Source organism: Stereum hirsutum, assembly GCF_000264905.1.
Source record: "Stereum hirsutum FP-91666 SS1 unplaced genomic scaffold STEHIscaffold_7, whole genome shotgun sequence".
NCBI lineage: Eukaryota > Fungi > Basidiomycota > Agaricomycetes > Russulales > Stereaceae > Stereum > Stereum hirsutum.
The window spans coordinates 51,549-65,552 of NW_006763137.1; the positions used below are offsets into that span (position 1 = coordinate 51,549).

At 49.4% G+C, this 14,004-nt stretch overlaps 3 protein-coding genes across 3 annotated transcripts; 2 read left to right on the top strand and 1 right to left on the bottom strand.

The window, feature by feature from the left end:
- Nucleotides 1–1,140: 1,140 nt before the first annotated feature.
- Nucleotides 1,141–1,991, top strand: STEHIDRAFT_156683 (uncharacterized protein; the record flags this gene model as incomplete). Its single annotated transcript, XM_007304023.1, has 2 exons — nucleotides 1,141–1,158; nucleotides 1,221–1,991. 2 exons carry the CDS (start codon nucleotides 1,141–1,143, stop codon nucleotides 1,989–1,991), a joined length of 789 nt encoding a protein of 262 aa, XP_007304085.1.
- Nucleotides 1,992–5,887: 3,896 nt separating this feature from the next.
- Nucleotides 5,888–9,344, top strand: STEHIDRAFT_156684 (uncharacterized protein; the record flags this gene model as incomplete). The annotated part of the gene is made up of 5 exons (XM_007304024.1): nucleotides 5,888–6,338; nucleotides 6,402–7,144; nucleotides 7,203–8,620; nucleotides 8,689–8,791; nucleotides 8,853–9,344. 5 exons carry the CDS (start codon nucleotides 5,888–5,890, stop codon nucleotides 9,342–9,344), a joined length of 3,207 nt encoding a protein of 1,068 aa, XP_007304086.1.
- Nucleotides 9,345–9,489: 145 nt separating this feature from the next.
- On the bottom strand, nucleotides 9,490–11,889 carry STEHIDRAFT_156685 (uncharacterized protein; the record flags this gene model as incomplete). The annotated part of the gene is made up of 5 exons (XM_007304025.1): nucleotides 9,490–10,253; nucleotides 10,313–10,580; nucleotides 10,638–11,348; nucleotides 11,426–11,506; nucleotides 11,560–11,889. The coding sequence occupies 5 exons, from the start codon at nucleotides 11,887–11,889 to the stop codon at nucleotides 9,490–9,492; spliced, it is 2,154 nt and encodes a 717-aa protein (XP_007304087.1).
- Nucleotides 11,890–14,004: the final 2,115 nt, after the last annotated feature.

Here is a 14,004-nt window from a genome sequence, read left to right on the forward strand (position 1 = left end):
AGCGTATCCCAGTCCACTTTTCATGCGCCGTATCCATTGTCTTCATTTTCAATCCAGCAGACTCATCCCATAAAGTCTCGCATCTTGCCATCGCTGCTGTCCTTGACTAGGGTTCAATGCATTCGATTATTTGTACGACGCCCGAGGGCAGCAGAAGTCGGTCAAACATGGCCTTTTTGTGATGGTTTCACACTGTCCAGGGTTGTAGGTCTGGTCAGGTACCAGAATCTAGAGCGTAAAATGGCCCCGCGTGGAACAACCCTCCTATCTGTATCGTCGTCGTCGGTCTATGTCGAGACTAGATTCTATTCCGCTATTGGTGCTGATCTACAATCAAAATGCCTTTGGACACCTTTGAGTTTCTGATCAACGGAAGACCCAGGATTTACGGACGCGGATCTTTGACGGGGAAGTACTCTTATGTGATCGTGCTCTCTACCCCCTCCATCTGTTGTCACTCAAGATCCGAGTTACGCCCCTTCTTACTCGGCTGGCAGAGGTGTGGAATGAGGGGTTGTGGGCAGTAGCGCAGGATGCAGTAGAACTTGAGGTCGTCGAAGGGTGGTTGACAAAAACGGTGCTGAAAGTTGTCGGTATGGAAGTAGAGCAGAGCTGTAGTGGAAGTTTAAGAACGACTTCATCTAGAAGGTGAAGACGATACGGACGAATGTGCCAGATCGCGCCCGCTGTATGAGTTTTCGTAGCTATCAAGGGATTATTTGTTGCCATCTGAGACATATAGCGGAATGATGGGGCCATGAAGATGCCGTGGATAACCTCGTGAATTCTAATTCTCCGGGTGCCGAAGCTGTTTCTGACGTTGAGCGCTTTGGCCACTCCGAGGCTTGAGCACTCTTTGACCGTGCCAACTCGTTATTTGACTAATTTGATATGTCTCCAGCCTGATTCTGGAACAACAGAGAGCATAATTCGGAATTGCTTTGTTATCCTTGTCTTCTAAGGCGGCACTCGATCAAAACAGAATAATGGGCATACTTATATAAAAGGCGCTCGATCTACCTCGACAGAGTAACCCACCCGAATTCTCTGCGCATCACTTTTGCTCTTCTCTTCAACCATTCGAGATCTAACACTCTCAACCATATAACCATTTATTCACTGGAGTACGATAGGCATATAATGTTCCAAGATACTCTGGTACGCCGTTGTTCGCCCGGTCTCCTGCTCTTCTGTGTATATTGACATCCACTGACTCACAGGCACCTCCAACAAAGACGTGGATTGATTTCGGTGTCGTCATCTACACGGATTGCCTTTCGCCACCTAAACATCAACTAGGTCTAATTCTTCAACAATTGCCTGTTGGCGTCGATCCGCAACCCCATAATTTCCACGCCTTCATCAGCAAGGACATCCACAGCGACGTCTTCGTACTCACTCCGAATTCTTCTGCTTCTCAATTCACGAATATGGCTCCCGGCACCGTCGCCAGATTATGTTGCACTGTCCGATCTCCTGCCACTGGCTCAAATGCCATACGCACAGGTCCAGTCTGGTCCGATTACGATCTGGCCTTCGTGCTCGGAGTCAGGAAAGTGCTCGGGATCTATTTCTTGTGTCGTATGGGCTTTGATGACTCGGACATGAAAGAGGTCTTGGCCGGCAAGATCGCTGAATTTACGCTTCTCTCGAAATTACGGCACTCTTCTGCGTCTTGGGTCGATGATATACTGCACCAGATTCTTCCCTCTCCCTGCTATCGCATGCCGTGGCTCCAAGAACTCCGATCAGTAGGCACCGCCGTTGCGCTCCGGCAGTTGGACTATTACCGGCTGGACGCCTTGATTACCATCGGATACTTAGTCCACGAAGATGCTATTACGCGCAAGGACTCGACAGTCAGGATTTATGAGGGGCGTACGTTCAGGTTTTACGGCGACAAAGAGTACGTGGGGCGGGTGGTAGCCACGATAAGGGAGGAGGATGCACTCGAACTTCCGGTGGGGTATTTGCATCGTTGCATTGCTTAGACCCCAATGTCGTTTCAAAGTCTTTGTTCGAACTTGACGCTTTCCCAGCATTGTGTACGACACTAGACTGTAATTTATGTGCCTGCTTGAATAATGGGCTGAAATGTTAATATTCAATGGAATTTGGACTGTGCTAAACGACTTACCTTTCATCTGAAGTACTTTACACGAAGAAGACGCGCAAGAAATATATATCTACGGGAGGCTTAATCGGGAGGCTTGATGTCTGATGCGATAAACGCAACGGTAATGGTTTACGAAGTAAGCCTTCAAAAATTTAAAAGATGACTGCTAGTCTAGGTCGGTGAGGGTGCATAAGTAATACCCGTTGTCATGTTGGAGCGTCTCCCCAGGAATATGATTGAGTTGAGATCACATGGGAATATTTATCGATGGGCCTCGAGCTTCGCCCAGAGAGCAATAAAAAGGCCCGCGAATGGAGATACTGTTATTATACTCGAACCACAACGAAGAGACGCACAAACGAATCCTAGGCTTTGACAGAAACTTCATAAAGCGCATGAGAACGAACTTGAGCACGATCCGCATCGCAGCATGGAACCGAGCCGTACACTCACTGCCGCGCGGCAAGGACTGAACAAATCCAAACCCCTTCCAGATGATCCAAAACCCACGAGTGCAGCAATACTGAGGTCCTGTGGCATTAGCCATTGGACAGGTGCTCAAACAAGCAGGAGAAAGTGGTGTATTGGCCGCGAACATTGGTCCGAGGACTTTGGCCGTGCCGATGAACCACGGATCGCGTGAGCACCGGCTTCAGTCCCATATGCTGATAGCAACAGGTATTGCGCGAAGTTTTCCTTGACCGGTAATATGTGAGCAAATTAGCTCACATATAATGTCTCGGTCCCTTTTATGGATAGCATACCGGTGAAGTCGGAGTATGCGCAGATTTGGGAAAGCGGTCAACTCTTAGGACACAGGCTTTCCCGGGGCGGGGATAATTGAGGCGCACGTGCATAGAAAAAAGCTCGCTTTGAAGCTCCTTGGAGGTCGCACAGCCTGACTTAGCTTTATGCTCCAACATGAGTCTCTTTACAGTCATCCTGGCAGGCGGGTAATATAAGGCACTCACTCCATTTGATCATCTATGAGCGATCAAAGAGCGCTATCAAATCAGACCCGCATGATACTCAGCTCGAATCGGAGCCAGATGACGGTATAGGAAGACATGGCACGCCGAACGGCATCTCGTCTTGTTTCCTACATTTATAACGGAAGCAGAGAATTTCAAGGCTCAAACATCCAATTGGTAAGAGGGTAACAGCCGAAAGATTGTGGGGTGTGACAGCGATAGTGGACGAGTAACTCCGCTTCATTCGTAGAGCTCGCCGCTCTGACCGTGTTGGGAATGCGGTATGTTTGGGTTCGTGGGTGTAAAGCGAGATAAATATGGCGATCAAACATGTGCTTATGCTTCTGCGTTCACTCGGATCCGATGCGCCTTCAGAGTTCGCATCGAATCCGGATCAGGTTTGATCAACGAATGATCAGAAATCAGAGTTCGGTGTGAAGAGATGATGGAGTGTGAGGCTTTGTGCCATATTGGGGATATACTCAACCACGGCTGTTCAAGAATAAAATTAGAATAATGCCTACCATCTCTCTTTTTCTATGGCCTTCATGTACATAAGGCACGGCCAAGGAATTGACACCTTGGACTTTGTCTGTGCTGAATAAGTTGGAAGACCAGTGAGGGAGGAAAAGACGGTAGTCACTGCCAGTGAGCGTGGGTATGAGTGTGGTACAGATCACATCATCAGCGGCATCTAAACTGTCCAGCGATGAGAACCGGGATATCCACATAGACGCTGTATTGACAGAGCCCGATAGGGGCCGTGGGCCTGGAAGATGTCTCCCGGGACGTTCCATTGGCATAGCACCCCCATAATGATCACATCAAATTGACATCAATATGCCGCCAAACACAGGAAACTAAGATCGATAGAGGCTCCGTTTCAGTCGGCGATTGGACTTACTCTACATGTGCAACGAGTTAGGCAAACGCATTCGAATGGTATCAGCCTAGTCCATCCCATGAAGGAGCGGATAGAGGTCTGTTGTATGGGCGTGGTAGGCGATAACGAAACATGAGGAGGCATGCACATGGTACCTGTCAAGCTTGGGCATCTCCCGCATGTCATGAGGAAGACGGGAAAAGCGCGAAGATAAAGTAGACCTATACGGAGCCCAAGGGAGGCAAACAAAAATGCACTGATTGAAGGGAAAGACCACAAGGGCGGCAAACTCTACCGTCATAACTCTTGTCGTGTTACTCCATAACTGTCGATGTGTCGCGACCATGTCCATTGATCCTTGCAACAGCGTATGGAGGAAGAAATGCCGACAAAAATACCCTTGCCTCTAAGAGTGGCGTATGTCCTCGGGGTGAGGTCGGAATCAGACAAGAGAGTTGCCGTTTGTGAGCGCTTGGGAGATCCCGGAAGGCTCTTTGCCTGAGGAAAGCAACATCCTAAAGATACGGAGAGCGCCACCTACTATATCACCGCATGAGGAAGCTTCGAGGCTTGGAATAACTATAGACCGCCTTCGCAGCTGCGAGAATCACGTTATTCGTCCGCCGGGAAGAACGAACCCTGAAGAGGAGCGTCTGCGTACTTATGCGTCCCCATAGCCACGTACAATGTAGCGGAAAAAAGGATTATTACGCCGCACGATCAACCCTGATATGGGCTTAACTTGCGAAGTGCGAGGAAGTTTCATGCGACGGGACGTTCTGTCAAGAATCCCCAGTATCTCTAAATAGTCACATTCGTTGCACTCTGTCATCCATCGGAGTATAATTGGACATCCGCCGAGACAACAGAGATACGAACTTCAAAGGCGAACGAGCAATCAAAGAGTATTGTCAGTTGGGAGAGCCTCGGCCACTTCTCTTGACTCCATGGTCATGATGTTCCGAATCAGGTAAACCTGTGCGGTAGTAAGAATGTACGGAATCTTGAGAGGGCCTAGGAAGAAGATACCCCATAAGATATTTATTCTGACGACTACGATGGAACATCACTCTCGTAGAAGAGTGACTGCCTCGATGTTGTCACGAAACAAAGAGAATGAGCACAGTACGAAGGACCTACCGAAAGCTCTACCGTATCACGACAACCAGCCGAACAGATACCTTCAAGGGCTATCACGATGCACGAGGATTGTCCTTCGGAGTAAGAGAACGTCTTTTCAACGGTAACATCTGCGCGTAGACCCTTTGCCGGGTTGAAGAGAGAAAATGAAAGTGGGTTCGTAAGCTCATATTTCGAAGAACTTTGGTCTATGAGTGATGAGACTGAAACAGAAATCCACTGTGCAACAGTGGTGAGTACGATTAATGAAACCATATCTCAGTGCAAGATACGTGACAAATGACGTTCCTAAGAGAGCAAAGTATCGAGGACGTGTCGAATATCCTATGTCCAGAGAAGAGAGGAACAAGGCCTACGGTCAATCCTTGGGATGAAGTATATCAATGGCTTATCGTTTAGCTGAGGAGAGCATCGTATACTGCCTCGAATGAATACTGAGGTCGCCATCGATTAGAGGCCTCGCGAATGCTCATAGCTGCCGGAGAAGGGCAGACTCGTAACCAGTATCTATTGCGGGTATGTGACGGCTGCGCGAGTACAAGCAATAGAGACTGGCGGAACTCGGGGTGGCTGAAGGGAGAAGTGCGCCGAGCTGTCAATCCAGGCGTCGGTCCGAGTATCGCGGTCACGTGATTTAGTCGGAGCTCGAAATCTGTACGAAGTAAGTACGAAGTCGCCGTCGCCACACCGCGCTGAGTACCTACTACTCGCGTTCCTTGCTCCGTCGCCTACCCTTGCACTTTGCTTTTCACCTTTTCTGTACCTAGTCATAGAATTATGAATGAAACCTCATCTTTCAATGATAAAAACATCTCTCAGTCCTCGAGTACTCTGGCTTCTGATAGTGTGGCACCCTCAGTTCCTGTGATACCGGGTCGGTTACAGCCCTTTTTCCCGACAAGCCCTCATGTTCAGTATATACCACCTACTGCGCCTCCACGAGCTTCACAGGCACGACCTTCTGGTCCACCTATCCGTCGCCGCCCTAGGACCAATCATGCTTCAACACACCAGTCATTTCCAACAACACAACTCGACACTCCCTCTTTCACACTAGAACAGATCTCCGCAGCTCAAGCTCAAGGCTCTTCGTTTGCATTCACTCGATCAGAAGACACATTTTTCCCAATTTCAATCAGCCCTGTTCGCGCTCGACGAATTATAGACGCGCATACATCCAGCTTTACTACTCCCTCTGAGAATACTAGTCGTTCCTCTGTGGATCCCGGTACGCAGTTCCTGTGCCCATCAGGTCTTCGAATACTAATTTGACTACTTAATTGTACAATAGAATCATACCTTCCAACGCCTCCCTCCGAGCCTTTTGTCTTTGGCATTGAAGATCAAACTCCTGCTTCATCTACTTCTACTCTGTTCGGTTCATTGCCATTCATAGGTCACTCTCAGGCTTCACCGGCAGCTACTACCGCTACATCTTCACGAGCCGATACACCTCTTCTCTCTCCTGTTCAACTCTTGTCGTCTATCTCCACACCTGTCGCCTCTCAGCCCTATGCCTACTGCGGTATCTTGGCTCCTCCTAAGCATCCATTGTCCTCAGCTTCATCGCCTTCGGAACGATTCACACTGGACGATCGTGTTCGGAGAGCGTACTCAGAGTGGAAAGGGGCTCACTTTGGTGGATTTGGGTCAATGCTGGCGCATCTTTTTGCACTCGATGCTTCAGCTTCCGTCAAGAGTCTTGCCGATGGTTTCTATTCAACGGAGCACATGTCCGCAGTTCTTGATCTCTGGTGGAGTCATACCGATGGAAAGGAGCAGCTGGAGTCGTGGATAATCCCCCATGTTCTCCCGTTAATTGAGGCGGCGGTTGGGAAAGAGATGGATGCCGTGACGAAGAAATTCAATCTTACCCTCAAGAAGACGACACCAAAGATCCTCGAGAACTTCAGCTATGAAACTCAGGTCGTGAAGGTTCTTGAAACACTGGCTCCTAGCTTTTCAAAAATCATTCGTGCTGCTGTTCAAACGACCCGTGCTGCGAGTGACAATACAAAGAAAGCACCAGATCATGTACGTCTTTTCCAACCCTCAGCCTTTATGAACAGTTCCTCATTCGACATTCATCTAGATCATACCCGTTCTTGTTGCCCAGTGCGCTAAGCATCGCTCACAAAATGCGAACCTATTTGCTGCACCTTTCACCCTCGCTTCCTGGGTTCGTGGAGACTCAAAGGCCAGTCTCGCCGTCGACGCTCAGCTTGGGCTGGGTGTCGACCCTTCTTCCGCCAACAAGATCATTAAATATGTCTCCGAAGATTGCGTCGAAACAGCCGTCAAAGCCTCTCATGCAGAATTTCAACTCCTTTCATTCGACAACCAGCAAATTTCGACATCAGAGTTTGTCGAACAACGTGAGGATGGGCCAGCAAAGATGGTCTGCGGCACCTTCATGATCAGCTATGATCTACGCTTAGCTACAAAGGCGAATATGCTACTTGATCCTATCATCAACCGTCGCAATCAACTTCCCGAGCTCACTTTCAACGGAGATATTCGGCCAAGCTTCGAGCTCATGGGAAAGATCAGCACTCATTGCCAGCTTCACGTCATCGAAACATTCCTTTCCTCTTCCTCCCTCAATGATACCACTATCGCCTCCCTTAAATCATCGCCTATTCTTCAGCATGACGCCGTTCTACCACCTCCACTTCACCACATCACCGCTCAATACCCGGGTCAGTCGATATCAATCCCAGAGAACTCAATTTCCAACATCATCAAGGTCATCGAGGATATTTTCTTTCGTCAGAAACGCATGAAACGCGACACCGAGATGATCAATAAGTACGCTGTACTATCAATCAACGACCAAGCGACCAATGCCAATCTTCGCGGTGCAAGAAGTATTCGCATACACGATGACACACCGTTCACCCGCTTTGACTCTATCCAACTTGCTCCTGGATTGTTCCACTATTTACTCAACCTCTCGTGGTATATGCTCGACATTCACCGTGGCATCATATCAGACACGGGGTCAGAGACGGGGTCAGGGGCAGATTGGATCCGGGTCTTGGGTAAGACACGCCATGGAGGCAAACATCCGAACTATCATGCTGTTAAAGCGACATTGATGCAGATTCTCGACGGGCTTCTTCTGGAGGCATGGCGCTTGGAGTGTATTTCACGCGGATTTACATCTATTGCTACCTTCGAAGCATCTGGACCAACGGCAGTGTTATTGATGGAGATGGCTGACTCTATTCACTCAAAATACTCGTCCACCCCAACCCGTGAAGAGTGCTACAGTGATCCTGACAATCCCCGTACCTTTGACGAATGCCTCTACAACATTCGTCTATTCATTCGCGACCTCCTCTACTTTCGTACTCTACACGCTGCTGTCAAGTCCGGTGACTTTGGGCGTGTCGAACAGCTTCTTGGTCTATTCGCTATCTGGTTTGCTGGTGCCGGTGCATGGAACTATCGTAATGAAACGCTTCATCTGCTGCTCAACCTGCGTAAGGTTTGGACACCTGAATTCACGTACGTCTTGCTCTGTACTCCTAAGCTCCTTATCTTATTTGAACTTACCTTCTTTGACGACTGCCTAGCAATGTTGTCCGTGCCAATATGCTAATTCGTCCCGGGAAGACCAAGGACGGCAGTTGGATAGGTGTAGACGAGAATATTGAGATGAAACTTGGTATACTCGACGTAAGTTTCCAGCATCACCAAGCTTCCTAGCTCGATTACTCACCAGTCATATCTACCTCAGATGTTATTCACGGCCCGTGGCGTTCGAAGCTGCTGGGATCGCCTTGGTACCATCTCTCCTGGGGTACACATATGGTCAAGTCTCGCAAAGCAGCTCTGCGCAGTGGTGGGAGTACCGTATCGATCCACTACCCACGTTGATCCCGATACAAGCTCTCTTGTGCGAAAGGTTACAAAAAAAGCACAAGAGTGGTTTCTACTTGTCGCACACCCAACGAAGAAAGGGAGGAAAGCGAAGGGAGGACTGACAAAGGACTGTCTCCTAGAGGGAGAGCAGGATCTCAACCCGGAGAAGAGGGAGTCGCAAGGCAGTCTGGCGGCATTTCATCGCGGAATCAGTAATTATATTTTGAAGGGTGAAGCACCGGTTTGTGTGGAGGTGGAAGGCAGCGAGGGTAGTGGTGAGGTTGGCGAACCTGATGTTGACGGAGATCACTCCGATTCAGTTGAGGGCAATACTGAACACGATGACGAGGAAGTCATGTATGCATAATGTACAGTACGATACACATACAACATGCATGGACATGTTCGCATCCTCGCTTAATATAAGACTGTCAATGGAGTGCCACTTCCGTCAGCTCACGCGTGAGCTGCCATGGGCCACTGTGGCACTCACTGAACCTCAACACCAAGATCTACTGACCTCCGACTCTCCGTCTCTTCGCCCCACTCTGAGCACGAGCTTCGTCTTCGTCTTCATCTTCGTCTTCTCCTTCTTCTCCTTCGCCATCATCACCTTCCATGTCAACCTCATTGTTATCGGCTTCGTCTGCACCCTCATCGCCACCAACGCCCTCATCATTCACCGCTCCAATGCCTTCTGCTGAGCCACGATCACCATTTACCTCTGTAACAACTGATGTGATCGATTGCATCGCCATCCTCGCATCCTTCCTTGCCTTAGCCTCCATTTTCTTCGCATTCTTCTCCTCCTTCCTTCTCTTCACCTCTGCTTTGTGTTCATCCTCCCACACCTTCTTGTTCGTCTTCGCCTCGCCCGGAAATCGCTCTATCACAGCCATAAGCCCACCAGAGAACCTATCCTTCCACTCTATGTCCCTAGACCGCCCAAGGACCGCCAATAAGTCGACAGAGGTCTTGAGCTTGCTAGGGTGAATCTTGACAAGCCGAGCGATGTCGCCTTCAGATAGGACGAAGTACCGAGGATATCCCTTGAGCATAGCGGTAGCGGAACGAAGCCAGACGTTGATCAAACGTCCGAGTGGAGCACGTTGCCAAGCTGGACGATACCGAGGGCCGCTGCTACGCTTGCGCTTTGCAGCGCTGCTAGACGAAGTTGGAGATGGAGGACCGTAGTAGAGCTTGCCTGGAAAGTAGCTCTGTAGATCGAAATTACCGTGACCGTCGCAGCATGTACAGCCATCAACAACATCCAATGCTAAGATTATTATCTGTCAGCTCATAGACCGAAATAAGTACTACAGTTGGAATGCAAACCTTCGGGAGATTCATCACCAACATACTTCTTGATGTATCTCCTCTTGCAGGTAGGACAGATAGCGTATTGCTTGACTGCGTCGGATGTTCGAAGTTCTTTAGCCGAGGGCTTCTCCGATTTTGAGTACGCCCACTTCTCAGCGAGCAGAAGACCGAGACCTTGCAATAAGGCGTCACGAACAGCACGTCCCAGTCGTTGCAGCAGCTCCTCCATGCTCGAACACATGCCATACTGGACCGCAACACGAATGTTTCGGAAATCAAGGCCCTGTGTATGAGAGTGAGCCAATAGAACAGTTCGACGAGTAGTCAATCAGCTCCGAACCTGGGCAGCGCCACTGCTAGCTATGAGGATCATGCAGAAGCCGTGTTCATCAGCAAAGCTAGAATACGAATCGTCAAGATAGCCGCTAGACATATCCGAGTGATAGACACGGATCAGACCGAGCTCCTGGAGGTGCGGACGAAGCCAAGCTGGAAAGTACGAGTAGAGGGCAAAAACCGAAGCGGTGATGAGCGACTTTTCGTCCATAAACACAATGGTCTTTGAGAAGAGCCTGAGCACTTCGTCAGCTGAGATCGAGTCGGGTTCTATGAAGTCCAAGAGATCAGGAATAAGGAAACGAAGGTTCAGAAAGTTTTTGAGGGTTCCGTGGACAGGATGGACAGCATATGTCATGTTCGGGCGATTGATGGTCGATCTATGTATGATAGGGTCGTCCATTTTGAGACTGGCAGTGATAGCAGACTCGAGATGTGGCGGAGCTGTGGCGGTGAGCGCAAGGCATGGAGTACCAGTGGGATACTGAATTCTCCACTCGCCAATTCGCCCCCAGCACGGTCGAAAAGCAAGAGTCTTCCCGAGCATGAGACCCCATAGAAAGACGAGATGGCATTCATCAACGACGAGGCGCCGGATGCGCGCGATGAATTTTGGCTTTTGGAGAAGGCGGAAGAGCCGTGTCGGATGGCCTTGAACTGGCTTGCACTGTTCGGGCGAGGTCAGGATGACGTTGTAACGGCATTTCTCGATGTCCTGTCGCAAATTTATGTCGATTAGCTCAGTTACCTTAATAATACTTCATTGGAACGCATGTAGTAGCGATCACTTACCGTCCAAGTCTTGGAATCATGGTGCATCTCACTGTTCACAGCAATCGCACGCAAACCCCGAAAACGCTCTATTTCCTTCGTCTAAATGTATGTGAGTAATCTAGACAGTTTCAATATGGGTTTGTGGTGCTCACCATCGTCTCTTGCAAGCGCAACAGCGGTGACATGACCAAGATGGTGGCGTCAGGGTTGAGCAGAGCCGAGATGATGATCTGCATGGTTTTTCCAGAACCAGTACCAGATATATACAGGACGTCACGGCCTTCCTGATAATTGACAGCTGGAAGCACCTGAGATTCACGAAGACGAATACACTGGTTCTCCGGAGATGCTGCTAGTACTGTAGAGTAAGCTTCGAGAGCAGTCTGGTATGCAGTGCGAGATAGCCCAGCTAGAGAATCCCAGAAAGCTTGTGTAAAAGGGACATAGGGCCCGTGAGTTTGATCCGGGCTGTCGATATCCATGGCGGGCTTGCAGAGAGCGAGGTAGGAGTCTTTGAGCAGAGTGCCACACTGGAACGACGGCGAACTTCACCGCGTTCTTGCTCACGACCGGGCACGCTCGTGGGAATCTCACTAAGTCCCGTGACATTTTCGTTGCCTTTCTGAGCCTCGGCGCACACCTCCGCCACGCCACTCCGAGAACCTCCAGTCTGGGAGAAGGGTGCAACGAGACTTGCAACCTGGAGCATGTCATCATCATGAGTGTCGGTAATGTTGCGGCGCAGATGTGACCGGCGGTGGATGCAATACAGGTACCCCTGTCGTTTCTCGAATCAGCGCCCTAGGATAACAGCCTCGCTAAATATTTGGCATCGACGTCAAATCCACGGATTGGAAGCATAGTGTGGCCACATTTGGTGACATTGATGGATTATGAAGAGCTCGAAGAGATCGTTCTATGGCGATCTCAGAGAAAGGACGGAAGCCCACTGGTAAATTAGCATGCCCAGTCTGGTCAAGATCATGCTTTTGATCCAAGGACCGCGCTCACTGTCAAAATGAGAGTCGAGCCATGCGGGTTCACTTCTAATTCGGCCCATGGTCTTCTATAAATGCATGTTGTGGCGTATGCAGATGGAGACGGCCACAAATTGAGAAGCCAAGCTCTGGACCAATCGCCGACGTTTGGCCAGGATCACTAGCTCTGCAGCACATCTCACACCAAAGAGCCTGGGTCAGATGTAGAATGCAGAAACATGCTTCCTAATTGGAGCAGACGTGGGATCCGTAGATGTGAGCCGGCACTACACAACCCTGTACTCGTACCAAACACTCTGGTCGAATACCGACGTTCGTGTCATTGCGATGCGCCCTCAGCAAGACCGAGACCATCAATTACTGTGTCAAAGAACACCAGAGACTTATCACGCTCGCCAAAAACAGAACAAAGGACGTACCATAGCCTCACACACGTCCACACCCAAGAGCTGATGGTGGTTGATTGTAGGTTGATTGAGATCAAACGGGAAACACGGAACAGTCGCGCACGTGCCAATCGTGGGAATTAAATGTAATTCCAAGATCTTGCGGCCTTTTCCGAAACCTGGTGTCCCCACGCACTTCGTCACCGTATCAGAAACGGTGAGCAGAGCCGCTCATCGTGGTACACTACTATTCTGTCATTCCACAAGAGGATGTTATTTCCTCGGAAAGAACTCCGTCTTCGCTCTGTCCGCACCGGTCTCCACTAAATGGTCACTCCTGACGGAAGCAATGCGAGGGCGAAAGGTAAAGCCTTCTCAAGAAGAAAATCACGAGACGAATATTGTGGTCAGAATGGCCTGCCGATTCTGTTTCAAGAGTCTTCAGAGTATCAATGGAGTGATATTCCGCCCGCAATGGACACCCTCCCAGCGCAACGGAAAGAGGCACTAAGGAGTATTGCTATGAGTGCCTGATTGTAGCGCATCCGGCCTGAGAAACAGAATGCAAAGTAAGGTTCCAAATAGCGACTGCGATGCCATCGTGTGGACACAACCACATGCTGAAGGTATGGGTCTTGCTACATGGGATCGTCACCGACTGTGCGACGGAACCGTGAGTCGGAAGTGTACCAGGAAACGAGGGGGTATCGTCATTGCCGTATGGCGTTAGAAATTGCTCTAACTAAACGAAATTTGTCGGATGGGCGGGTACTTTGACGTTGAGAAACTCACACCGAAACCAAGACGGATAAGAGCCTGAATGAAATACCTTGATCACGGTGTATCCAATAAAGGGCCGGATGATGAGTATTCACCGATAGTATATTCGAGGAAATTGGTTCCAGGGCATTGGAGTACAGCCTCTCTTCGAACAGGGTCAGCGTCGGAAAAGACAAGTACTCTTGAAGCCTATTGATGTACATCGACGGATACCTAGGTGGGAAGATTGATTAAAACAAAGGGAGTGCAATATTGTTTGAATCTTTATCAGATGAACTGGTCTCGAAAATGCTCACTGTAGTGAGCCATTTCAGGACCTGTGGGTATGTCTGAGGCAACAATTATCTGCATCTTTCGAAACTCCGGTGGCCGTACAAATATACTAAACCTAGCTATACGTTAGAAAGTGTCGGAATAACCACCGGTAGAGCAA